This window comes from Halichondria panicea, chromosome 11 (genome assembly GCF_963675165.1).
Source record: "Halichondria panicea chromosome 11, odHalPani1.1, whole genome shotgun sequence".
Taxonomy (NCBI): Eukaryota; Metazoa; Porifera; class Demospongiae; order Suberitida; family Halichondriidae; genus Halichondria; species Halichondria panicea.
This window is the reverse complement of record NC_087387.1, coordinates 5,853,285-5,879,574: the sequence shown is the minus strand read 5'-3', so window position 1 is coordinate 5,879,574 and position 26,290 is coordinate 5,853,285. Positions and strand designations below refer to the sequence as shown.

General features: G+C 41.2%; 3 protein-coding genes, 1 long non-coding RNA gene and 1 other non-coding gene across 11 annotated transcripts in view; 2 read left to right on the top strand and 3 right to left on the bottom strand.

The window, feature by feature from the left end:
- LOC135344077 (nuclear pore complex protein Nup205-like) overlaps window positions 1-26,290 on the top strand; it is a 189,771-nt gene that overhangs the window by 160,563 nt on the left and 2,918 nt on the right. For 3 of the 4 annotated variants that reach the window (XM_064541162.1, XM_064541161.1, XM_064541163.1), the window contains 22 exons: window positions 15,572-15,675; window positions 16,073-16,239; window positions 16,556-16,737; window positions 17,302-17,484; window positions 17,603-17,686; window positions 17,919-18,128; window positions 18,455-18,637; window positions 18,818-18,967; window positions 19,141-19,238; window positions 19,493-19,613; window positions 19,781-19,856; window positions 20,049-20,216; window positions 20,375-20,617; window positions 20,926-21,278; window positions 21,452-21,568; window positions 21,780-21,971; window positions 22,250-22,358; window positions 22,711-22,890; window positions 23,238-23,371; window positions 23,642-23,833; window positions 25,384-25,656; window positions 25,884-26,013. In XM_064541162.1, coding sequence (XP_064397232.1) covers window positions 15,572-15,675; window positions 16,073-16,239; window positions 16,556-16,737; window positions 17,302-17,484; window positions 17,603-17,686; window positions 17,919-18,128; window positions 18,455-18,637; window positions 18,818-18,967; window positions 19,141-19,238; window positions 19,493-19,613; window positions 19,781-19,856; window positions 20,049-20,216; window positions 20,375-20,617; window positions 20,926-21,278; window positions 21,452-21,568; window positions 21,780-21,971; window positions 22,250-22,358; window positions 22,711-22,890; window positions 23,238-23,371; window positions 23,642-23,833; window positions 25,384-25,656; window positions 25,884-26,013 — 3,649 coding nt within the window. The remainder of the gene's footprint in view (window positions 1-15,571; window positions 15,676-16,072; window positions 16,240-16,555; window positions 16,738-17,301; window positions 17,485-17,602; window positions 17,687-17,918; window positions 18,129-18,454; window positions 18,638-18,817; window positions 18,968-19,140; window positions 19,239-19,492; window positions 19,614-19,780; window positions 19,857-20,048; window positions 20,217-20,374; window positions 20,618-20,925; window positions 21,279-21,451; window positions 21,569-21,779; window positions 21,972-22,249; window positions 22,359-22,710; window positions 22,891-23,237; window positions 23,372-23,641; window positions 23,834-25,383; window positions 25,657-25,883; window positions 26,014-26,290) is intronic. The other variant, XM_064541164.1, reaches the window with a different exon arrangement.
- On the bottom strand, window positions 2,601-4,487 carry LOC135344263 (uncharacterized). Its single transcript, XR_010397408.1, has 5 exons — window positions 4,349-4,487; window positions 3,905-4,292; window positions 3,682-3,858; window positions 3,293-3,632; window positions 2,601-3,173 (listed from the first exon to the last, which is right to left on the bottom strand). It is a non-coding gene; the product is annotated as an uncharacterized LOC135344263 (long non-coding RNA).
- Window positions 5,387-15,491, bottom strand: LOC135344216 (uncharacterized). Of its 4 annotated transcripts, none has more exons than XR_010397354.1 (10): window positions 8,350-8,465; window positions 8,089-8,292; window positions 7,887-8,045; window positions 7,681-7,835; window positions 6,973-7,618; window positions 6,721-6,914; window positions 6,470-6,622; window positions 6,264-6,422; window positions 5,902-6,207; window positions 5,387-5,778 (listed from the first exon to the last, which is right to left on the bottom strand). XR_010397354.1 is itself a non-coding variant. In XM_064541405.1 (9 exons), exons 4-8 carry the CDS (start codon window positions 13,466-13,468, stop codon window positions 12,362-12,364), a joined length of 870 nt encoding a protein of 289 aa, XP_064397475.1. In that variant the 5' UTR covers window positions 13,469-14,782; window positions 14,837-15,001; window positions 15,062-15,268; window positions 15,346-15,491; the 3' UTR covers window positions 11,117-11,433; window positions 11,527-12,361. The 4 variants fall into 4 exon arrangements, 2 of the variants coding, with proteins under 2 accessions (XP_064397475.1, XP_064397476.1); XR_010397355.1 differs by having other exon boundaries at window positions 7,887-8,036; XM_064541405.1 differs by lacking the exons at window positions 5,387-5,778; window positions 5,902-6,207; window positions 6,264-6,422; ... (5 more) ...; window positions 8,089-8,292; window positions 8,350-8,465 and adding exons at window positions 11,117-11,433; window positions 11,527-12,644; window positions 12,699-12,849; ... (4 more) ...; window positions 15,062-15,268; window positions 15,346-15,491.
- Window positions 8,812-10,879, bottom strand: LOC135344136 (soluble scavenger receptor cysteine-rich domain-containing protein SSC5D-like). Its single transcript, XM_064541257.1, has 6 exons — window positions 10,747-10,879; window positions 10,497-10,691; window positions 10,251-10,400; window positions 10,042-10,200; window positions 9,410-9,983; window positions 8,812-9,286 (listed from the first exon to the last, which is right to left on the bottom strand). The coding sequence occupies exons 1-6, from the start codon at window positions 10,805-10,807 to the stop codon at window positions 8,902-8,904; spliced, it is 1,524 nt and encodes a 507-aa protein (XP_064397327.1). The 5' UTR covers window positions 10,808-10,879; the 3' UTR covers window positions 8,812-8,901.
- Trnas-gcu (transfer RNA serine (anticodon GCU)) lies at window positions 21,306-21,387 on the top strand. Its single transcript has one exon. It is a non-coding gene; the product is annotated as a tRNA-Ser (tRNA).

Here is a 26,290-nt window from a genome sequence, read left to right as displayed (position 1 = left end):
AGCAGATACATTTCAGAGACAGTTCATTTAAAGTGTATAATGATATCTATAGTGTAAAGTTTTGAAGTTATTTGTCTAACTTGTAAGTGTAATGCGTTAATAATTGTTGGCAGGGGATATAATGCCTCGGTTAGCTTAGCTAGGTCAGACGGACAGAGGTTCAGGTAACAACAATCGGAATCAGTAAACACACAGAGACACACTTGCTATTTATACAAAACGGAAAACCAGAAGAGGTAATACAGAACTTACTAAATAAGGTCATGAAACTAAAGCTACCACTAGTCTAAACTAACAAGAATACATTGTTATACCTCGAGGCGTAGCCGCAGGAGGGATACGATAAAGCTGACGGTGTGTGTATTCAGCTGCAACTGCTCAACGGTTGCAATGCGATGAAAACTAACAGCTTTTATAGGCTTCTAGCCACATGGATTTTGATTCGTGGATTAGCAAACTAAAGCTTATTTCTCGAGTTATGGCTAGTTTGACTCGCATTGAAGGCTGTTTATGTCTCTTTCAATCTTTCGTAGCGTCATCTGTTCGCACAAACTTTCTATTCAACTTATAAGTTATCCTTGCACTAAAGCGCTAGCTTTTTGTTAGCTACAACAGTCAGAAAAAAGCTGTAAAGCAGCTAGCTAAATAGTAGCCATTATTTTGTGAAGTTGACCTCTTGCAGACACGCCCCTTAATAAGGACCTTGTTCCTGTGGATCTAATGCGCATGCGCGCTAATCACCACGTGTGAGAGAATCCATTTGGAACCCCCCTAGCAGAATCAATGTTCTTCTTTGTTGCTTCCTAGCTAGATCCTTGAGGTCCTGGTAAGCCACAAAACACTACAAACCATATACAATAGATAACGTGTACATAAGTCATACATTATTTTATACACTTTCTTCTCATTTTTTTAACGGACTGCTTGTTATAGATGCTACTTTCTGTGCTTAAATTATGTCTTACTATTCTCACAGACTATGCTCTAATACTTTTGAGTGAAAGCAAATCATGGCAAGAGGCATTAGAAAAGCGCCAGCTTGCAGCACTAGTTCAATTTAGTAATTACAAATACTTGACTATACAACTAATAAAGTCTATAATGTGTAAAAAAAGGCATATTGCATGTTCATAATTGAGTGCATACTTTATACTGATGAACATTTATTATTTTGCTGCATGCAAACTCAAAGAATGGGTAATGATCGACCATGATTGTTGCTAAAAACGATTGATGCCAAAAGTTCAGGTCTAAAATTAATGGCTGCCACCAGAAGAGCCTTGCAGCTCTCTTCCTCACTCTTGCAGCTACCAATAGCTAGCGTTCTAGTGCAGAGCTAACTACTAAGTACAGTAGTAACACTCGGTAAACAAGTTTGGCTACGTGCTCTTCTGAAAAGGCTGCAATGGCATTCCAAGTAAGCAAAACTAGGCATAACTCGAGAACGAAGCATTATTTTGCAAATCCACGAATTAAAATCCAAGTAAACATGACTAGAAGCCTATAGAAACTCTTACTTGCACTTGATTCATCTTTGAGCAGCTGTAGCAGTCTACACAGACACACACACAGACACACAAACACACTACCGTATACCTCGCTTGCGCATGCGAACCGAGGCATAATTACTGCTACTAAGGCCATGCAAAGTCAATTTGTAGTTTCTCAGGCTATTATTCCTAAAATAGTAAGCGTATTGAGGCATTTGATAAATATTAATAATATAATTATATTCATAGAACTTTAATTGAAAACACACCCTAACTTCCTCAATAAGCGAAAGTGCATAATTTTACTAATTAATTTTAGTCATAATTATATTCATCACCAAAAACCTTACAAATTTATCCTTTTCTTTTCTTTTAGTGCCTTTAATTTGAGGTCACGTGATATTTAACTTTTTTGTAAAGCTGTCAATTTTCAAGCGTGAGGGCCTGAGAAACTACACATTGACTTTGCATGGCCTAATAGTACAAATACAAACTTCATCTTGATAGTTGAGCTTGACTAATTCCACCTATCATGTACATACCATCTGTACATTTACGCCATTCATTATGAGTATTTATTCTTATACAGTAGAACCTCGATTATCTGGCCCTCCATTATCCGGAACCTCGATTTTCCGGCTTGGCAGTTTTCAGTAAATAATTCAGAAAATGGGCGTGGCCCTCAAATGCGCATGCGCGGTGCAGCTGTTATCATGGATACCTGCCTGCTTATCTTCTGCGCATGTGCAGATAACCATGAGGGACTGCTGTTTATCAATAAAGTGGGTGGATCAAGGCGTGGTTTACCTATTCGATTATCCGGCATATTCACTTATCCGGCCTGCTTCTGGAACCAAGGTGTCCGGATAATCGAGGTTCTACTGTAATACCAACAGTTAAATTGTCATAATTCCTTAATTATAATTATAGTGTTTTGATACTGATAGTAAAAGTAAATGGTACGTAACATATAATGTCTTCTTTTACGTATGTCAAAGGTTAGTGTCAGCGTGTGGTGTTTCTGAATCCTTGTCTTTAGTTGTGAGTGTCAGTATCTAAGAGGAGTGGGGCACTGGCTTCCCATTGGTCGCTGTGTTTGGTCCATGTTGTACAGTGAATGCATTTACTAGAACTGTAATAAAACACCAATTAACATATCAGAGTTGTCCATACAGTTATTGAAAACAAGTTTATCAGTGCTTATAATACAACAGCTTGTGTGTTCATTCAGTGATTGCTATACTAGCTAATAAAGTTTCATGTAAAAAAAGGCATTGAATGTGTCTTGTTAAGTCAGTACGTAGGCTATCAATGCTTCAGTGTAGAGTACTCTTCCCCCTGAGGGGGGGAGGCGGGCACCTCGTAATCTTGGGGGTCAGTCTGATATTGACCACCCCTCTCTAATGTGTGATAATGATTCTCTCTGCTGGTGTCTAGCGTACTGTACTCCTCGTTGAACACAGGGGGTGTGGTAGTTGGGTGTGGTCTAGATGCACCGTATGACTGATGACATCATAGTTGTGTCCCTCCCCCTCGTTAGTGTCAATGACCTCATAGGAGGGTCCATGAGAGCTGTACGTGGTGTGTGGGACAGTGGTGCTGCCATTATACATTGGGTTGTTGAGTTGGAAGGTGGGGTCACTCGTAGAAGCAGACATTGTGTGGGTGTGGTCTTTGCATTTCCTGTGAGCGTGTGTGTGTGTGTTGTGCAATGTGATATAATTATCAGATTTGCTTTTTGGCTTTTCTTTTCTTTTAATAGTTAAGGGGGTTGTTTGTGTTGCTATGGCTTAAGAGCTTACTCATTTATTTTCCGCTGTAAATAAACACACGTCATAATCCATCCAGCAACAACAACCACTAGAGTCACTAAAGCAGCAGCCAATAGACCAATGAGTGCTCCTAATGTCCCACTAGTACTCATAACTGTGCTCTGAGTGACACTGCTCTCTGTGGTAGCTCCATCACTTGGTTGTGAGGGAACTGAACTAGTATCAGTGAAAGGAAGACACTTCACTCTTACATCCATTGAATGAGCACAAAAGGACTCTTGGACACATTTAGAAATATCACTATCCATTGTTGGGCAGTTGTATGTGTATACTAAACCAGCTCCTTCACTAAGTCGATGTATTGTAGCATCTGTAATTTTGACTATGTGGTTGTATATTATAATGATCAAGTAACTCACTGTAGGTTGGTAGCCCTAGTCTACTGCACACTTGAGCAGCTCTACTGTGTGTCCATCCCTGGTTGCATATTGTCCCCCATTGACCATTGTGGCATATCTCTCTGCCTTCACTGTTTGTGAACCCACCCACTAATCTCATAGCTTCATCAGTTCTGCAGCCTTGATTAGCACTATTACCTGTGGAATTCAATCAGTTCACTTGTCAAGGTTTTGCAATACTTACTGCAGTTCACTGTCGCCACAATAGTTTGTTGTATTTTGTATTCAATGCAGTCTCTCAGTTGATTTGCAGTCCCTACACAAGAGCAACGTCCTATTTCCCTTGCAGATACTTCGCTAGCCAATTCCAAAGTACTTGATGTAGCATCTTGTAAAGGATTAGTGAAGGATTAGACTAACTAAAGGTATTACCTGACTCTTACCCAAATAGCCAAGATTTAGTTGCCTGCAGGCCAGTCTAGCAGCTGCTTGTGTCCAGGCTCCATCACTTGAAACGTATCTCCATTCAGTTGACATTGTACCATCATGTACATATTCACAAACTTGTATTGCTCCAAAATTCTTTCCTCTGTTATGTACTAGTCTGAGATCTCCGATATTGTTACAAGGACCTTTAAAATGGGTTTGTTCTGAGTCAGTATAGTGACAAGCATTATAAACACAGTACCTTGTCTTGGTTGAGGGGCCTCTTGACAGTTAGCAATCTCCAGAAAACCAAAAGCTATATATACAACAAATAATAGCTTCATTTTGCTACCATTCACTCTGCTGAATATTCTGTTTGATTGTCTAACAGAAATTCTGCTTGCTATGTGTAGTATATTTGCCAGGAAGTGATTGCCCTTTTGCAAGCAATCTATAGCAAACATATTTTCAGTGCGGGGCTTTGTAACAATTATGTTGCAATGCTATACTTTACTTCCCCTACTTAGTTCTCAACAATGTTGTCTGTGTGTGTGTGTGTACGTCATGGACAGTCACAATATAATTATTTGCTTTTTGTATTCATGATCTTTTTCCAACTTTTACGTGCATGGGCACAACCATATAGAAGAGAGAAATTGGCAACGGAAGTCAGTTTTTGATTTTTGTGCAGAGGGTGTGGCTTAATGATGCGTGTCTGAGAGGGTGGGTAAATTGTGTGTATGCATGGTGCCATATAGGGAATTGTGTTGCTAGGTTAGAGCTTTCGCCTCGAGTCAGCAACAATAGCATTGCCAAATTGTCATTATTGATCGGATCGCCCTTTTCAGACAGGAAGTCATGTTACTTTTCGAATACATCTGATGCACAGTGTGTATGCGTTTGATAGTCTCTCTCTTTTATCATGGACTCATACTATACTATACTGCTCTCTGCGGTAGCTTCATCACATGGTTGTGAGGTTTCAGTATGTTTCCCACTGCATTACAGGAAGTGTTTCAGCATCAATGAAAGGATGACACCTCACTCTTACATCTCTTGAGTAGTTAACTTTAGGCGTTGCGAAAATAATTATTATGATCACAAAACCATAACCAGAACTGGTATATATATAGCAGTATCCATAGCTTGAAACAAGGTTATTGCGATCAGTGGCAGCAGTAGGGATCTCATAATTTGTAGTAAAGCTTCTTTGTTAGCTGTTTAGTAATTCTGCATGTGAAAATCTAATCCCCCAAACACGTTATTAAACTATTGCTAAATAAGGTATGCACCACTTCATATCAAACATGCAAGTATAGTACACAGTAACAAACTTGTTAATCTGACTGAACTCTATGTGATAGGAGAGTTCAGAGGCTAACACTTAATGTTTTGTGTCTATATCGTAAAGTCAGTTCAGTTATAAGCTGTTACATGTGTTTTATTCCTAACACTCACAAAAGCTAACTACTCAACTAAAGTTCTTACAACTTCTGTTGTCTGTAAATTTTGTGTGCCCATTTTCCTTTGTCCGACAAGTGAATAGCTTTCATTTTGAACGCACTGCACAGTATATCATTGTGCTCCAGGTTAGTAACTGTGTCATTGATTGTGTCATACAATGTCTCATCTTGTGGTGTGTGTTGGAGGGTGTGGTTGTTAGTAGAGATGGGTGTAGAGTGGGTGTGGTCTCTGAGAGGGGGATTAGGATTGTGTGTGTACATGCAGTGCCATAATTATAAGAAATTGTTGTTTGCTATTCTTTCTATTAGCAGTTCATTTTTCAGTTTACTATGGATTGTGTTGTTAGCTTACTTGTTATACTGATAGTAAACACACGACACAATCCATCCAGTGACAACCACCACTAGAGCAGCTGCCAATAGACCAATGAGTGCTCCTAATGTCCCACAGGTAGCAATTACTTGGTTTACAGGAACAGCACAAGCATCAGCTAGTGAAAGAAAGACACTTTACTCCAACATCCATTGAGTGGGCACAAGATGCATGATAGAGAATTTGTTATCATGGGTATGCATTCCTGGTCATCACTTCCCGTACTTGGACAGGTAATATCGTACAATGGTCCACTACCCTCTCAAAAGTTGCTGAGAGTGGCGTCTATGAGGATGGAGTGTTATAATACACATCTACAGTGTATACAACCATTTCCTTACGCTCTTGTGGATACCCGAGTCTACTACACACTAGAGCAGCTTCTCTCTCTGTCCATCCATCACCACACACTGTACCCCAGCGACCATTGGGGCACACCTCCACTCGTCCCTCATTGTGGCTGGAACCATCCACCAGTCTTAGGGATCCTTCTGTGCAGTCTATACATGGTATTATAATATAACATCTGAGGAGACAGTAAACGTACTGCAAATCAGTCCAGCAACTTGACTCTTGCCATGTATGTCACTCAACACATCAGGTAAACAGTCTCTTAAATCCTCATCCCCATCGTTACAGTTGATTATATCTGTCACTGTGTCAGCATTTCTCGTTAGCCGTGCTGTGTTTGCTCTGACACCTGGTAGAAAAAAGTATGACTTGCGTATATATTCATAAGGTCAACTAAAATCACTGCATCACCTATTCCTCCATTGTTTATCACTAGCTTATATATACCTTTGTAATTCAAGCCCAGTTCTCTACAGGCTAAGTTTGCTGCTCTGAGATCATTTGTCCAACCATTCTGAGTCTCTTGTAGTGCCAGAGATATTTGGTATCACTAGTTCGAACACAAAGTTGAACAGCTCCCTCATTTTTGATGCTTCTTGGACCAGTCAATCTTATTTTTTCGTTGATCTTGAGGGAGACAACTATGTATAAAGAAGCTATTATAAAATTGTTACAGTCACTTGCTCTTGTAGTACTTACCTGTTGATGTCCCTCTCTGTAGTGTCAATTGTAGCACACTGATTTGAAACAGTAGCATCATGTCTGATCACTATAGTGCTATCTCTTAATCACTTCTGTCAACAAAGCCAAAAATTGTCAATTGGTGCTTCGTTTATTTATCATCATAATTATGATGATGTCATTACTTTAAACTTAACCAACATTCAAGTCTGTCCTATATATACCAATCGTTGTCAGTTACATTCCAAAGAATACGTTAAATGAGTAAAAGTCAGTTCTGGTCTAGTGCAACATTATATACAATATCTATAGTGATCATAGTTCATTATTTATGTATCTATCGTGATTATGTATCACCCCTTAGACATTGTATACCTCCTCCGAAACTTAGTCATGTGATCCTCTTTCACTGCTTGTATTACGAGCACCTCTTGGACTGATGACATCATAGCTATGCCCCACCCCCTCACCACCACTGACCACCTCGTAGGATGGTTCCATGTTCGTGGTGTGTGGGACAGTGGTCGACCAATCATATACTGGATTACGTTGGAGGGTAGGGTCACTCGTAGAGGCAGCTGTTGTGTGGGTGTATGCTGGATTGTGTTGAAGGTCGGGATTGTTGATAGAATGAGATGTACTGTGGGTGTGGTCACTGCCTTGCCTGTAATGTTGTTATTCTTTCCATTACTTCTTAATTGCATTATAGCTTGCTCAATGGCTTACCTGTTTATTTTCCTCTGTAAGTAAACACATGACACAATCCATCCAGTGACAACCACCACTAGAGCAGCTGCCAATAGACCAATGAGTGCTCCTAATGTCCCACTAGTACTCATGCATGACTGGCAATGTCCCGGTAGTGCCAATTTCTTCGTTGACTGAAAGTGTACAACAGTGTCCATCTGAATTAATGTGAATACCAAACGTACTGCAATTCAGTCCAGCAACCATTTCTGAAATTGTGTTAACGCTGATATTATACTGGCCCCTCAAGCAATCGCGTAGTTGATCTTCTGTCCCATTACAAGAAACTGGTCCAATAATTACTACTTCAAATGGCTGTAGTGTAATCGTGGTTGCTGTAGGAGCTGCAGAATCGGCATGTAATTTTGCATTAATTTTGTTGCTTACCTGAGTGTGGTAGTCCCATTTGCCTGCATGCTACTCTAGCAGCAGTCATGTTCCAACTCTCTGACCTGTTTAAGTAATACCAAGCAATTTGTAGGTTGTTCCTATATACGAACTGGTTACAGATTTGTACTGCACCATCATTTATGGTGTGCCTTGGTTCCACCAGTCTAATGTTACCAATGTCAGCACCGCCTCGGCAACTACCTGCATGCATGCATGTAGAGTAGAGTCATCTGGTGATTCCTGTATTTAATAACTCACTGTTTAAGTGGTTGCACTGTCCTCTGTCTATACTTAGGATTAGAACACAGAGTACTAGTGGCAGATTCATCTTATAGCAGCTTTGTACGTATACTATCCTTTCCAGCAAAGAAAAGCAATCCAATTAGGCGTGCTTATGTAATATGTTACAATAACAGTGATCATAAAGCATGATTATTTAGAAGTATCACCTATCTATTGCAAGATTGCTTTAACTATCCAACTAAAGTTTGTCCGAATAAACTTCTGTTTTCTGTAAATTTAGTGTGCCCATTCCCAACAAGTGAATAGCTTTCATTTTGAATGCATAATTATGTCACAGACTCTCACTGTTTTCCCATTTGGTCATTTTAATTGTTTGGGCCTGTGTTGTATGGTGTATTAATAGTAGAATATAATGCTACACACATTGACATACCATGCAGTTATTGAAATATTGAGTTACAACATTTGTGTGGGCTCATTTAGTACAAAACTTGACTAGCTAATAAAGTGTTCATGTATATACGTTTAATATTATGATTGAGTGTATCTTGCTAAGTCATACGTAGGCTATCGATGCTTCAGTGTAGAGTACTCTTCCTCTTGAGGGGGGACTGGCACCTCGTAATCTTGGGGGTCAGTGTGTCCAACCATTGAATATTGACCATCTCCAGTATTGCTCTCTAGTGTGTGATACTCATTCTCTCTGTTGGTGTCTAGCTTACTGTACTCCTCATTGGACACAGGGTGTGTGGTAGGTGGGTGTGGTCTAGTTGCAGCACCCCTATAGCTGTGCCCCGCCCCATCATTAGTGTCAATGACCTCATAGGAGGGTCCATGAGAACTGTACGTGGTGTGTGGGACAGTGGTACTACCATCATACACTGGGTTGTTGAGTTGGAGGGTGTGGTCACTTGTAGAGGCAGGCGTTGTGTGGGTGTGGTATTTGCATTTCCTGTGAACATGTGCGTGAAAATTTCTTTTGAAATAATTATGACATTATCAGAATTGCTGTTTGTTATTCTTTTTTTAGCTTTCAGTTTTTACTATAGGGTTGTGTTGCTAGTTTAGAGCTTACTTGTTTATTTTCCTCTGTAAGTAAACACACGACACAATCCATCCAGTGACAACCACCACTAGAGCAGCTGCTAATAGACCAATGAGTGCTCCTAATGTCCCACTAGTACTCATGATTGTGCTCTGGGTGATACTGCTCTCTGTGGTAGCTCCATCACTTGGTTGTGGGGTTTCGGTGGTTGTCGATGGTACTTTGTTGACTGGAACAGCCATTGTTGATTGTGAGGATTCAATACTTATTGTTGGTTGCGTGTTGCTTGTAGTCATCTCATTGACATTGCCGTCTCCCTCAGTACTTGCTGGGGTACATTCTGCAATCGTTGGTGGTGTTGGTGGTGTACATTGTTGACAACTGCAAGCTGTTGGAGTTTCTAAAGTGGTAATTACTTCGTTTACTAGATCTGCATAAGCATCAGTGAATGGAAGACACCTCACTCCAACATCCATTGAGTGGGCACAAGAAGATGGAGCAGATGTTATCATGGGTATACATTCTTGGTCATCACTTCCCGTACTTGGACAGGTAATATTGTACAATGGTCCACTACCCTCTCCAAAGTTGCTGAGAGTGGCATCTATATGAGGATGGAGTGTTATAATACACATGTACAGTGTATACAACCATTTCCTTACGCTCTTGTGGATACCCGAGTCTACTGCACACTAGAGCAGCTTCTCTCTCTGTCCATCCATCACCACACACTGTACCCCAGCGACCATTGGAGCACACCTCCACTCGTCCCTCATTGTAGCTTGAGCCATCCACCAGTCTCAGGGCTCTTTCTATACAGTCTATGGAATAAACTTACATGATTGCACTTAACATCAGGCAGTAAACGTACTGCAAATCAGTCCAGCAACTTGACTCCTGCCGTGTACCGATAACATACTAGGTAAACAGTCTCTTAAATACTCATCTCCATCGTTACAATTAATTATTTTTGTCACTGTGTCAGCATTTCTCATTAGCTGTGCTGTGTTTGCTCTGACGCCTAGTAGAAAAAAGTATGACTTTCGTATATATTCATAAGGTCAACTAAAATCACTGCTTCACCTATTCCTCTATTGTTTATCATTAGCTTATATACCTGTGTAACTCAGGCCCAGTTCTCTACATGCTAAGTTTGCTGCTGTGAAATCATTTGTCCATCCGTCCTGTGTCTGTATGTAATGCCAGAGATATTTGTTCCCGATTAAAACACACAGTTGCACAGCTCCCTCATTTTTGGTGCTTCTTGGACCAGTCAATCTTATTTTTCGGTGATCTTGAGGGAGACAACTATCTATATAGAAGCTATTATAAAACTGTTACAGTCACTCTGTTCTTATAGTACCTACCTGTTGATGTCCCACTCTGTAGTGTCAATAGTAGCACACTGATTTGAAACAGTAGCCTCATGTCTGATCATCTATTGCATCTAATCACTTCTGTCAATGAAGCCGAAAGTTGTCAATTGGTGCTTTGTTTGGATATTTATCATCATAATTATGATGATGTCATAACAATTATTTATTAAACTTAACCAACATTCAAGTCTGTGACTGTTTTCCTACTTGTTCTATATACCAATCCCAACCGTTGTCAGTTACATTCTAGAGAATACGTTTCATTGTAAAATAGAATAAAAGTCAGTTCTGGTCAAGTACAACATTATATACTATAATTATAGTGGTCATAGTTCATGTTATATTCGTATCTATCAGTGATATAATAATGTATCACCCCTTAGCAGAGTGGTCCAGTACATCGTATGCCTCCTCCGAAGCTTAATCCTGTGATCCTCTTTCATTGCTTGTATTACGAGCACCTCTTGGACTGATAAAAGTATACAATTTCCATAGATTGTAGTTAGTACGTTGACCTACTTGTTGCAGGATACCCCAGTCTACTACACACTAGAGCAGCTTCTCTCTCTGTCCATCCATCACCACACACAGTACCCTAGGTACCATTGGAGCACACCTCCACTCGTCCCTCATTGTAGCTGGAGCCATCCACTAGTCGTAGGGCTCCTTCTATGCAGTCTATAGAATAATCATTATAGATATAATTATAGAGAACATAATTATACACTTATACATGATTGTACTGTATCATCTGGAAGACAGTAAACGTACTACAAGTCAGTCCAGCAACTTGACTCCTGTATTCTATTACTAACGGACGAGGGAAACATTCTGTAAACTTCTCAGCCTCATTGTTACAATTAATTTGTGTTGTTACTGTCTCAGCATATTTCGTTAGCCAGACTGTGCTTGCTCTGATACCTGTTTAAACAAAAAGTATGACTTACTCCTATTTATATGCATGTTGTTGGATACTCTAGGTGAACTATAAAGCCATGCATTAATTCTTTGCAGTGTATTCTGTAGCTTACCTGTGTAACTCAGGCCCAGTTCTTTACATGCTATTTTTGCGGCTTTGCGATTATTTGTCTAACCATGCTGAGTCTGTATATGTATAGAACCAGAGATTTGGTCTCACTAGTTTGGACACACAGTTGAACAGCTCCCTCATTTTTTATGCTTCTTGGACCAGTAAATCAGTGATCTTGAGGAAGACAACTATCTACAAAGCAATAAAACTGTTACAGTCACTTGTTCTTGTAGTACCTACCTGTTGATGTCCCTCTCTGTAGTGTCAATAGTAGCACACTGATTTGAAACAGTGTCCTCATGTCTGATCACCTAGTGCTATCTCTTTGTAGATAGAACTCACTTATAGTCACAATGAAACCAAAAGGTGTCAATTAGTGCTACGTTTATCTATCATAATTATGATGACCTACTTGTTCTAGCCATCCCAATCGTTGTCAGTTACATTCCAGAAAAAATGTTTCATTGAATAAAATTCAGGTCTAGTCTAGTGCAAACTTATTATTATAGTTGTCATAATTAATCACTGATAATGTATCACCCCTAGCTCTTGGTTCAATACATCCTCTTCTGAAGCTTAATCATGTGATCCTCTTTCATTGCTTGTATTACGAGCACCTCTTGGACTGATGACATCATAGCTATGCCCCACCCCATCACTACCACTGACCATCTCGTAGGATGATTCCAGAGAGTTGTGCGTAGTGTGTGAGACAGTGGTCGACCAATCATATACTGGATTACGTTGGAGGGTGGGGTCACTTGTAGAGGCAGCTGTTGTGTGGGTGTATGCTGGATTGTGTTGAAGGTCGGGATTGTTGATACAGGGTGGTGTACTGTGGGTGTGGTCACTGCCTTGCCTGTAATGTCGTAATTATTTCTTAATTCCACATAGTTCGCTTTATAGAGCTTACTTGTTTATTTTCCTCTGTAAGTAAACACACGACACAATCCATTCAGTGACAACCACCACTAGAGCAGCTGCCAATAGACCAATGAGTGCTCCTAATGTCCCACTAGTACTCATGACTGGCAATGTCTCATTAGTAGCAGTTACTTCGTTGACTGAAAGTGTATGACAATGTCAATCTGAATTAATGTGAATACCAACGTACTGCAACTCAATCCAGCAACCATTGCTGAAACTGTAATACTGATATTATACTGGCCTCTCAAGCAATCGCGTAGTTGATCTTCTGTCCCATTACAAGTCACTGGTCTAGTAACTACATTCCCAAATGACTCTAGTGTAATCGTGGTTACTGTGGGAACTGCAAAATCGGCATGTAATTTTGATTTACATGTATATACATTAATTTTGTTGCTTACCTGAGTGTGGTAGTCCCAGTTGCCTGCATGCTACTCTAGCAGCAGTCGTGTTCCAACTCTCTGTACTGTTCAAGTAACTCCAAGTAAGTTGTGCCAAGTTATGTTGTATATACATGAACCGGTTACAGATTTGTACTGCACCATCATTTATGGTGTGCCTTGGTTCCATCACTCTAATGTTACCAATATCTTCATTTCTATAGCAACTATCTGCATGCATGCGTATATACGTGTGTAGGGTAGATCATTTGCTGGTTAGACTTAGTGTGGTATTTAATAACTCACTGTTTAAGTGGTTGCACTGTCCCTTGTCTATACTCAGGAGTAGAACACAAAGTACCAGTGGCAGATTCATCTTATAGCTACTATCCTTCCCAGTAGAGAATGGTGTGTTTATATAATTATGTTAAAATAACAGTTAGCGTAATTATGTATGACAAGATTGTTTTCACTATCTGTATAAATTTTGTTGTCATTTTATTTGTGTTTAGCATAAACAGGGTTCAATTGTCTGACGTAGGAACCTCGTAATCTTGAGGGGTCATAGTCATGTGACTATATCACCTGACCTCCTAGTGTGGTGTTCTCCACTTGTTACAGGATCAACTCCCTAATCGTGCTTGTCCAATATGTCCATTGTTGTAGACAATGCTGTACAGACTTGTATTCACAGTTCCCTGGTTGTCCAGCGAAGCTCACCCGGTTCATTGCAATCATCTATAGCGGATAATGTATTGTCCACCATGGCGTGGTATGTATAGCGGTATCCATAGCTATATCCTTGAAACAAGGTTATATCGTGATCAGTAGCAGCAGTAGAGATCTCATAGTTGGTAGTGAATAGTAAACACTGTATGTCTACTAATTGCCCAAACACTTCATTAAACTTTCTAAATAAGGTATACAGTCACTTCATATCAATCATGCAAATAGTACACAGCAAGTAATGACTGAAATCTTTAAGTATGTTTGTGTTCCCTCCCACACTCAAATGTACTTTGAGATCTCCTCCACCTCTGCCATTGCCACCACTGCCTATCCTGTCAGTGGCACAATCATTAATTAATGAACTGAGTGATAAATTGTCAGTAAAGCAGAGACAGTACATTTAAAGAGTAATGATAATTATGTAACGTAAAGTTTTGAAGTCGTTTGTCTGACTTGCAAGTGGTAATATAAACTGTGACGTTTGTTTAACTGCTTTCTTCACTTGTTATGTTGGAACCTCATAATCCTGGGGGGTGGTGTTTGCCTCAGTCATGTGACTATCACCTGACCTCCCAATTTGGTGTAGTACATTGTACGTATGTTCTCCATTTGTTACAGGATCAGCTCTGTTTCTGATGACATCATATCTATTCCCAGCGTCATCAATTTGCTCATATGTGGGACCAACAGAGCTGTCCTCTTGAGTCCCTGGGCCCATACCATATACTGGGTTGGTTAATATTGGGGCAGCCAAGTTAGTCGATGGTTTAGGGGCGTGGCTGCGTGTCATAATATGATATTACAGTGCTTATTAGTGAAATTCAAACAAACTTTTTTGCGTATACACAACTAATTATCCATGCTGTAACCACGGCTACCAGAGCTATCAAAGCAACCACCATCAGGATCCCAGTAATGGCGTCCAAAACACCAGTGCTGCCGTTTTTGCCTACATCTCCAGCTGACAAAATGAGAACTCAGCTAACATTATTTTACTGCATGAGTATCAACGTACTGCAACTCAATCCAGCAACTATTGCTGAATCTGTGTTAATGGTGATATTATACTGGTCCCTCAAGCAATCGCGTAGTTGATCTTCTGTCCTGCTACAAGTTACTGGTCTAATAACTATATTTTTCAGGACCAATCGCTGTAGTGTAATCATGAGTATTGTGGGAGCTGCAGAATAGCAGTTTAAAATTAACCTGCATGCATGTGTGTACATGCATGCAATTGTACCTGAATTCTGTAGTCCCAGTTGCCTGCATGCTACTCTAGCAGCAGTCGTGTTCCAACTTTCTGTACTGTTTAAGTAACACCAAGCAATTAGTGATGCGTTGCTAATGTGCGTGAACTGATTACAGATTTGTACTGCACCATCATTTATGGTGTGCCTTGGTTCCACCAGTCTAATGTTACCAATGTCATTACTTCCCACGCAAGTATCTGCATGCATGCGTGTGTATAGGTAAAAGTCATAATGATATACTATAATTATAATACTGCTGTATTTAATAACTCACTGTTTAAGTGGTTGCATATAGTCAGTAGTAGAACACACAGTACTAGTGACAAGTTCATCCTATAGCTCTATACCTAAGAGTTTCAATCATACATATATGTTGCAGTATATCAGTTAGCTTTGTCAATAATTAATGACATGCAGAGCTTATGTACATGTACGTAAACTAAACTTGTTATCTTTCAGTATCGCTAACAGTTTCTGTTTCCACCCACGCACATACCCAGATTGGTGATCTCTACTCTCATGACCCCCATGACCTCCAGCTGTCCCTGGAGTTCTGGTCCCCCACCACTGACCACACCCATCAAACACCCGGACTACATCACAGGTGAGCACACTACTACTAATAGCTTGTGTATCACTTTCACTGCTTACACAGCATGCAGTAATAGTGTGTGTAAATTATTAAGATAGTCAGCCCTGCAAGGCTGGCTATAATATAATAATTATGCTATGCTTAATGCGTGTTTTTGCAAAGTGTGAAAATAAGTGATTTCATGTCTCGGTTCCATACCAAAATACACGTGTCATGCTTTCATGCACAGTGACATGCATACTACCATGCACATTCAAGTACTTGTACAAAATACCCATCGAGTGAGTTATTAGTACGCCTTTTATCTGCTTTCACAAGATTTATCTATACCATATTCACCCCCCCTCCACACACTCAACCCACACGCACACACTCAACCCACACGCACACACACACACACTCCACACAGAGTCCCCCAGCGTCAGATCAGTCTGTACAAGTTCATCAGTACATGTTCGGACCTCCTGCCCGCCCCCCTATTCCCGGCACTCATGCACATGCTAGTGGGGCTGGCTAGCTCCACCCACTCCGCCCACCACACATTCAACTACCTCAAGGCCAACAGTCCCAGCCTAGGTACGACATAGGGGGTGTGTACTTGTGTCATACAATCACAACTTTGTTTCTATTGAGCTTCCACAAGAATCATTTACACGAAGTTCGTTATATGTATGAATTACGTATTGTTGTCATCATATTGAATTACTCTCTGTGTACAGTGCAGTCAGTGCATCAATTCTCTGTATCAGAGTTGATCTTTAATCTGTTTGCACAACATTATTAGGCTTATCAGAAAGCTGAAAATGAAACCGCAAAAAAAACTGTAAACAGCTAGAAACAGCAATGATTTCATTCTTGGGACTAATGATTGTCTTTTTTCCTGCCTCCACAGGGGGTGGTGGTGCTAGCGCTGCTATTTCATTGGAGCATTTCTTCCTCTCTCTCAAGCAGTACTACCTGGAGCTCAAGAAAGAGGGCGGATCCAGGGCCACACCTACTGGGTCACCGATAACCCCTTTGGAGCTGGACGGCCTCAGGGGGGTGCTCTCTCTCATAAGGATTATTGCAAAATATGTGAGTGGAATCATAAATGCTGCGATCAATTTTACGAATAATTATTATCCATGATGTCACATCACTGGTTGATGTACATTGGTTGGTGGTGGTTGCACTATTAAACCACATCTTAGGCCAGTGTACCACATAATAATTATTATAAGAGGCAAATTTGTGTGTTAATTGAATTGAGATTGAAAATACCCACCATGACTCACATCACAGCTTATCATTTTGGCCTATTGACACTGCATTCATTTAAAGTCAACTGTTTAAGCACTGTTTTGTGCAGCTGTGACTTGACAATTAACTCATGTAAAGGAAGCTATAGTGTTTGTGTTAGCACGTACTGTGTGTGTGCTTTCAGTGCATCACATTGCGAGTGTAGATACGTTGTCTAGCAACCTTACAGTTACTTTCACCAACAGTTTAGAGGTCACAACCAGGCCACCTATTGTAGGTCATCTGCATCTGTTGAGCTTTTAATACAGAACCACCCACACAGGCACACATGCACGCGCACGCTCACACACACACTCACACCCCACACATACTCACACCTCACACCTCACACACACACAGGACGAAAATGCTCGTATTGTCATGTACGAGAACCAGTCATGGTTACCGGTAGCGTCTCTATTCGGATTGGTCGGTTGCCCTGTACCACGAGAACTGAAGGCAGACGTATTAGAGACACTGGCTGTGTTTGCCCGCACTCCAGAAATTGCCGCCTCCATGTGGCATACCCTAGAGGTCGCACAGGTTAGAGGTCAAACTATAGCCGAACTCTGTTCATAAAATAATATAATCCCTGAAAGTTTCTACATAATTATTGTAGAGAAGGTATAAAATTACTTTATGAGATTAATATTTTGTTCAGATACTCACGACAAGTCACGCTAAGGTGCCAACACACGACTCACGAGCTTTTGGTCACCATGGCAATCAAGACGGTGGTATTCAGGTATGACCTTCAAGTACAAATATCTGTGACAGTTTATTTTGGATGGCTTCATTAGTTTGTGTAATTCCAGCTTAATTGATATGCATGTCTAAAACTATTAAAAGTATTAGACCTTCAAGGATGAGAAGCTTAAACATTCTTATAGATAATTGCTTGCTTGTTTCTACTCAAAATCACAAATCAAAATCATACCCCCCCCCCCCCCCCCACACACACACACTCACACACACAGGTTGAACTAGACGAGCTTGAGTCTCAGATTGAAGAGTACTGTCTCACGAGAGCATTTCTGTCCCTCCTCAACGCCCTGATTGATGTGCCACCCCCTCCTGGTCTGGGGGCGGGGCACAGGGTACCAGGGTTTGACCCCTACCTAGAGTTCGTGCGTGATAATGTGTTCCTGAGGTTTGACTCTCGTGGCTATCGCAATGCAGAGGAGAAGGTATGTAAAAGTATTATTAGCGGGTATAGTTCGAGGGTGTAAATGTTCGTAGTTTTCGCTGATTAAGCACATGCATGATTAATATCGCATGCATCCTGCAAAAAGGCTACTATTCGCAAAAACCTCTGTAACGGTCTTTCCGCGAAAGTTTATATATACCCTCGAAATATACCTGCTATACAGTAGTTAATAGTAGTGTACTTGCGCAAGCTGTAAATTGCATTGTGTAACGTTAGGTTTGTTTGATCTGTAGCTGTTTTCAAGTATACGACCCACACACCCACACACACCACACATGCACACGTACACCCACACCACCCACACAGTGGCAGGTGGCTAGTCTGGCGCTGGAGATACTGCACAAGCTGCTTCTCTCGTACGAGGTCTCACCTGAGGATTTTGTGAACCAATACTACGACACACCAGAGATGGGCGGGGCTATGGTTCCTAAGCAACCAGGACACACTCTCCTACTGCACATGCTCAACGACTCTAAGCTACTTAGAAAGGTGTGATAATTTTATTAGCCATAATTATTCTCCTTATTATGAGCGGTGCCAGAAAACCGGCCTTGCATAAAATGTTGTATAAATGAGGTGAAGTACAATTTTGTTGAATTTTCGTTCCTATAGTCCAGTTTTCTTCGTTTAAGTTGTCTATGATACGTACACTGACCCCCCTCCCCTTAGATCCGCTCAGTGATAGACACTGCCTACCTTCATCTGTCTGACCCTGGCACCACATCCCCTGAGGCACTGGCACACACGGCACTCCTCTGTCTCAAGATGCTGGAGACTGCGTTCAGCAAAGAGTCATCCTTCCTGGATCAACTGAGGAATGTAAGCACACTATTCGTAGCAACCAGCAGTGATGTACCCTCAATATTTTCAATTCATCGCATAAACATTTTTTGTGGCCTGTAGATGCCAAAGAGTTGGTTTGTACCGACCCACATCTGTTGTTTTTATAGCAAGTTCATGTAATCATGTGTTCTGTCCCTTCCTATGCATAGACACATGATCATGGTATCATCACAAGCCCTCTGAATGAGTTGCTAGGCAGCATCAACTCTCGTACTGGCAAGGCTGACTTCATCGTAACTATTGCCAGGTAAGACATGCGAAGTAGAAGTTCAGATTTCAAATTTCAAGAGGGGTTTTACTTACAATTGGTTGCTCACTATAATGAAACTATACCCGGCCATTGTTAGTACGTAGAATTAAATGAACTGAGTAACACGTAAACGTTTTGTATATCCTCCCATGATTGGTTATTCCCCTACCACTCCCTCTATATATGATTGGTTAGTCCCCTACCACACCCTCTATATATGGTTGGTTAGTCCCCTACCACACCCTCTCCAGATACGCCACACTGACGGAGTGCAGTCCAGAGCTCTCCCTCACTGCAGTGCAGATACTGACCTGGGTGTGTCAGTCACACTTGTCCGGCTCACAGACTGTCAATCACATCCTTAGTGACAAGGTTGTTAATAATGTGCTATTGGTAATATTATTATCGATCTTATTTTAGCTAGTACCTTTTTAAAATTAACAACGTATTACGTACAACGTTGAATCGTAATCACGGATAGATTAAGTGCTTTAATATTTTGTTATTCAGTATAATTATGATTCTTAAATGTTCCTCAGGATGTGTGCTCGGAGATCTTGCAGGGATTCGTGGAGCAATTAGAAATGGAGGTCGAAGGTCAACTACCAACAGAAGGTGAGCTGTTGTCTTTGGAACTGTTTGCATGCACAGCTACCATATACAACTTGTTAAATTGATAGTGCTAACTTATTTAGAATGTATATAGACCCACTAGAGCCAGTATTGTTCAAAACACGCTCATAAAAACCAGCTTTGCAGGACTGTCGACGTTGTATGTATCAATTATCCCCCCCCCTGTGTGTGTAGGGGACCCCCTCTCGAGTGTGGCGGGTGTACATCAAGCAGTCAAGCTGGGTATACTCACACTGCTCTCACTCTGTGTGGACCACCCCCCTCCAAACATCACACATCTGTTGCTAGGATATGAGACGAGCTCCGAGAAGAGTGTATCTGATACCAACCTACAGGACCCTGGTTAGTTCATATTATAGTACTGACGAAGTAATTTTAAGCTGCATTATAATTATGGCTGGCTACTAAAAACTGCAGGTTATTTTTCGTTAAGCTGAAGTTGCAGCAATATTAGCTATATATGTGCTGTGACTATGTTGTATTCTTCTCCCTGTGTACAGGTGTGATGGGTGCTCCTCGTACGTGTCTGCATTCCATTCTGTCCCTCCTGGAACACGGACAAGACTCTGGTTGTCATTACTCCAATCCAAAACTGGCCGAGCTTTGCTACAAAGTTATATACCAGCTGTGTGCCAGTCGTCATCTCTCCACACCCACCCTCCGCTATCTCCGTAGCAACCACGAGTTTTTCTCGAGTCAGCTCTCAAAGTTACCTCTGAACGTTTCCATACTTCAGGACGAGAGTAAGTCAGTCGGTGAAATTACACTTGTGATGCCATACAAGTATCGGTATACGTCTTTGGAATCATATTTTTTGCATCAATTAATTATGTTCGCAAAACATTTTGTTTAGTAATACGGTATAGTTCTCTGAATTCTCAGATGTTGGCAAATTGTACTAGATTATTATGTTTGGGACTTATAAATAACTAAATACACATTCACGGTCTAGATCATTGGCTAGCAACACATTCTGTCCTCCTACATAATTCTTGATAAAATATGGTTCTTAGTCTATACTTACTGAATTGACTTATTTCTCTCTCCTCAGATGACGACGGTGTGTTAAACTCTCAGCAGGTGGCTGTGTTGCATGAGGAGGCGTGGCTTATCAAGACGCTGGCCGTAGAGCTACGCATGACCACTCTCAATCACCAACGTTCACACGCACAGAGGATCGTCAACCTTCTCCTGAACGAACCGACCAATGAGAATGCAGAAATAGATCACACAACAGACTATGGCGAACAAAGTTCGGATTTCAATTTTCTTCACGAAAAGAAACGGAAGATTCTCTTACTTTTGGATAGCGTGGATTTCTCGGAGAAAGACACACCCACTTTTGACCTGCAATTCTTCGACCAATCGGCTATGGAAGAAGCGATCAAGTCATGTGAAGCTAAGGTGAGGATTTATGTGTCATGTATGTGAGACGAGGTGGCCGAGTGGTTAAGGCGATGGACTGCTAATCCATTGTGCTCTGCACGCGTGGGTTCGAATCCCATCCTCGTCGATTTTTTGTTTTATTAACTGTTATCTTCGAAGATACCCCCCCCCACACACACACACGCTCACAGGAGGAGGTGAGTGGGGGTGGGTACACAGACGTGAAGGCACTCCATCGTCTCCTCATGATGGAGCTCAACATGTTACAGGGAACAGGGGCAGCTGGTCAGAGACAGAGCGTTCTAGAGGTGGGTGTGGTCTAGAGGTGGGTGTGGTCTCGTGCAAATTCTATGTACACAAAACCAATGAGTTTATACTTTCACAATAATTATTATTTTGGGCGAAATGTGTTGCACATTAGATAGAACGAAAACTGTATTGTAATTGCTTATCAAAACTGTGTAATGTGACTGTCCATGAAACATTAATTGTTGCTCAATAATTGCGTTCTGTGTACAGGAGATTCACGAGATTCTGGTAGTGGTGGTGATGAGGAATAGGGTGTTTGATTGTAACCATGGAAATAGCGAGTTGTTTGAGAGCTGGCGACAGTTGGTGGAGGTGGCGCTGCACAGTCTGGGTCAGGTGGGGGTCAAGAGTGAGGTCAAAGTGGCAGTTCTCTTCGAGCTCATACAAGACCTACTATTGAAGGTGAGGTCGTCAATGTGTCAGTTGCACTCGTGTTTCTTTTGTAAATTGTATGACTAGTATACAGCTATAAAAATGTATGTATTCTTATGCATCTCCATACAAAGTGTCTTTTTGCATTAATGACATTTGTTTTTGTTAAACTCTCAAATTCTCTCTTTGAGGAAAGTCCGTACACAGACCGTAACAGAATTGCGTTCCTTATCATTTTTATATAGGCATAATAATTATTACTAAACACCTTACTACTACTGCACGTACTGTACTACTACTGCATGCAGGTGTCTGGTAGCGACTCCTCCGAGCTGACCTCCTCTGTACAAGGGGTGGTCCTCATGCTCCTCTCTCACCTCCGTCAGACACTGGCCACACCCACTGAGAACCAAGACGGTAAGGGGGGTGCTCTCTGTATACGTCTTGATGCTTAAAATTGACTGCTTGTATATAGTCTATAAGAACATACATACTAGACCGTCAAAAACATGGGCGCCCCAAAAGGCCTTACACTTGAACTTATCTACAAATTTGTGATAGTGCCGTATTATAATACAAATTAAGGTTTTGCGAGTGAAAAACCTTTTGCAAATGAGCCAAATCAGCATAAATTATATTAGTATAAAATATACTTAGGTGTTCGCGATTTCATCGCACACTCCCTCGATCTTTACTGCATTGTGTGCTGCACACTTCATTTAATTGCCCTGGCAGTAGATAACCCCAGCCTCCCCCTCTCTCCCTCCAGCAGATGGTAGTGATGGCCTCTCCTCTCTGTACGTGGGTCCCCTGCACGCCATTCTCAAGGGGCTGGTGGACAACCTCCTTCGATCTCCATCGTCCAATCAGAAGGCCCGAGCCTACCTCAGTGGAGCACTGCTGTATTACCTCGTGCTCACTAAGAGACAGAAAGAGAGGCAGGGGAAGCGTGAGTGCACCCACTGGGTCCATGCATATACCGTATTTAGTGGGTTATTTTCGTATGGTGCAAAGGTTTGCTTATTTAGAGCAATATTAATGTACAACAGGTTCTGAGCTATATACGAATATTTAGATTTAGGGTATACGAGACAATGTGTACTCTCTCTCCTTTCTTTCCCACTATCTCCCAATATAGTATAACCCCAGGGGCTTATTATTGTGATCATGTATAACCCCAGGGGGCTATTATTGTGGTCATGTATAACCCTAGGGGCTTATTATTGTGATCATGTATAATCCCAGGGGCCTATTATTGTCATCATAATTATGCATATATAATTATAACCCATGCAGAGGCTAGTCTGTGGCGTACTGACAAGGAGGAAGACACTCTCTCCTCTGGGAACCTCTCTGTGCTTTCTAGTTTTGGAGAGTCGTTTATGGACATGGTTGCTAAAAATGCTTGCAGCTGGCATGCTGTCTCAAGGGTGAGTGGGGCAGCTGTCTTTTTTGTGTATTGAATTCAAATTTCCAAGCTAGCATGCATGCCTTTGCTTGTACGAGATCACAATACTATACCTTATAGTTAACATTAATTTTGTTCCTAATCCATACTACACACACTCCACCCCCTCCCCCACGCACACACCATATCCCCACACCCACACACACATTCCACCCCCTCCACCTCACACACACATCACACTCCTTCCCTCCCCCACACACACACACTCCACCCCCTCCACCTCACACACCAGATGCTCTCCTTGTCCCTACTCGATGCCATTGTTGCCCTGGACTACCCGAGTGTGTGGTTGAGGTTCCTCTCCTCCAAGGGATACCTACAGAACCTCTGTGCTAGCGTACTATGGGAAGATGAGGCTCTCGTTAAGATGACCACGCCCACTCCCGAGACACTCAGAGCTCTCTATGTCTACGAGTCAAAAATGGTGGGTAGTTCTTTCAATTAGATAGTAAATTTTAATTGCGGGTATGCTGCCTCTAGATTACAGATCTAATTTCGTACATCTGAGTAAAGTTCTTAATTATAATTGGCCGATATAGGGCGAAAGTAAGAGCATACATATTTAGTGTCTAAGGACTGCAAAATGTACCAAAATGCAAATTTTCGTATAAACTGCCCAATCGTATTTTTAGTAATTTGTATAGCTCAGGATAGTAACGTTAAACGTATTAATTTTGTAGTTTATTTTCGTATAATGTTCTACAATACGAATACAAAAACAACCCACTGCACGGTATGTTTTGTACAAACCACCAGTTACGCCCCCAATAACCCCCCCCCCTCCACTAGGGGTTGGTAGATTATGCTGGCACATAATATAATAGGCACATTTTTTGGGTGAGAATTATGCTGGCATAATAGGCACCTTTATAACAATTATGAGAATAATAGGTAGGTTTTGGAAATACAGGTCAGTACGAATCACAGTATAAACATTTGTAGGTTGAAAGTACTGGTAGATAATTTTACATTATAGTGCTAATAGATAGAGTCGTGTGGCCATTATTTATAGTTTGATGTTACTTGTGCGACAACATGGGGTCTATGTTGTGCTTTGGAGGGAATAATGTGGGAAAATAGGCGATTTGAAAAGAATAATAGGCTGTTAACTTGAGGATAAAAGAATAGCATAATAGGCAATATCTCGAGCATAATCTACCAACCCCTACCCTCCACGCTAGCTCACACACACACACACACACACACACACACACACATGTACTACGTATCATGCTGTTACTTTGAGAGAATAGGAATTTGCATTGTAATTATATTCATAGAACGTTTTCATAACCACAAACAAGTGAAAACTACCTTCACTATATAACGCCCTGTAATGTTTCAATCAATTAACAAGGCAGGACCAGAAGGGGAACAGTGTGTCTATACAATTTTTGGGAGGCTCTCTTTCTAGAGGCCTACATGAATAACAAAGTAATTCCAAGGGCATTTATTATGAAGAAAAAAGGGGAGGTTGGTCATGCTGAGTCGGCACTTTTTATCTACTTTCTTCCAGTAGTAGTATACATACTACATGGCCCTGAAGGTCACTCAGCAGTTGTGTTCTCCACTTGGTGTTCTGCGCTTGACTTGAGTCTTCGATAGTTGACGACCTTTGACCTATGGGTGTGGTTTATATACTGGACAAGTCCATGATCCAACATACACTTAACTGCAGTGCTACAATTAGTGCACGTGGGCGTCTGTGCAGGCGCAGACTATTTACATGCCTGTCTCCATGGTAACAGCTGTTAATTGTGCATGCGCATTAAGGAACACACCCATTTTCAATGAAAATTGCCAAGCCGGATAATGATAATCGAGGTTCTACTAGATCTAATGAGTTTGTTCGTGTGACCAACACTTGTGGTATTATTTTGTTAGGTAGCAATCGATTGAAAAGAACAAGTGGTGTCTCTGCATTCAGTTGTTCACTGTGACACGCCCACACCCACACTCACACACACATTGCAGGCTTTTCTCACTCGGGTTGCCAAGGACGCGTACGGAGGTCGTGAACTCGTAACACTCAACGCTGTCAACTACCTCTCACAGTGCAAGTTCATCGACAACCGTCCGAGTTACCATGACAATGCTGGCTACTATGGCAACAGTCAATCTATTGGTCAGGATGGATTTGTCCCCAGTGTCAGTGATCGGTATCGTCAAGCCTTCCTCCCGCTACTCAAGTTCCTGCTGGCTTTGTTGACGTCACCTGGGGCTCATCACAAGGAGGCCTGTGCTCAGGTGATCCTCAGTTATTTAATATTATAGTAACCTGTGCTCAGGTGATGCTTGTTTATATGTTATGTATAGTACCGTATAGCGGGAAATTTCACAGGTGCAAATTTTCGCTATTAATTTTGTCTACAAAATAATTATATGATACTCGCAAAACATTGAAGTAGTAGTAAATTATTACATTTCAATAATAGTTATTCAGCTTTAGTTGTATCATTGTCATGTGATTTCAGGTGACAGATTTGATTGGATCGCACTCTGAGATTTTTGCGACTGTTCTCAAAGAGCAACATCAGGTGGTTACTATGGCAACACTACAAGAGCTTGCCCTCGTCACAGCCGTCATTGGTCACTCGGACGTCGGTAAATATTGGCACAATAATTATGATTATTGATTGTTCCCTCACTCATTGTATGTGGGTATTTCTGTATCCCCCTGTACTAGGTATAATTATTTGAAGTACTTTTTTTCAAGTAGGTATATTTGTACTCGTAAAGTATATGTAACATTGTACATGTTTCCATACTCGTACCGTCATTGGTGATTATTATATTGCCATTTGAACCGGCTTAATTCGCTTATTTTTAGCGTCTCAAACCACTACTGCAGCAGCAGTGACGTTGTGTCTGTTTTTTTAAT

Bases quoted from the DNA above. Each gene is read 5' to 3' on its own strand.
- LOC135344136 (XM_064541257.1), bottom strand. From the start codon at position 10,807: ATGAGGCTACTGTTTCAAATCAGTGTGCTACTATTGACACTACAGAGT. The intron at 10,692-10,746 runs GTAGGTACTATA...GCTTCTATATAG, and splicing joins ACAGAGTGGGACATCAACAG to ATAGTTGTCTCCCTCAAGAT. The intron at 9,287-9,409 runs GTAAGCTCTAAA...ACATGTTCACAG, and splicing joins TTACAGAGGAAAATAAACAA to GAAATGCAAATACCACACCC.
- LOC135344216 (XM_064541405.1), bottom strand. From the start codon at position 13,468: ATGAATCTGCCACTGGTACTTTGTGTTCTACTCCTGAGTATAGACAAG. The intron at 13,324-13,398 runs GTGAGTTATTAA...GCATGCATGCAG, and splicing joins ACAGTGCAACCACTTAAACA to ATAGTTGCTATAGAAATGAA. The intron at 12,850-12,899 runs GTACGTTGGTAT...ATACACTTTCAG, and splicing joins GGTTGCTGGATTGAGTTGCA to TCAACGAAGTAACTGCTACT.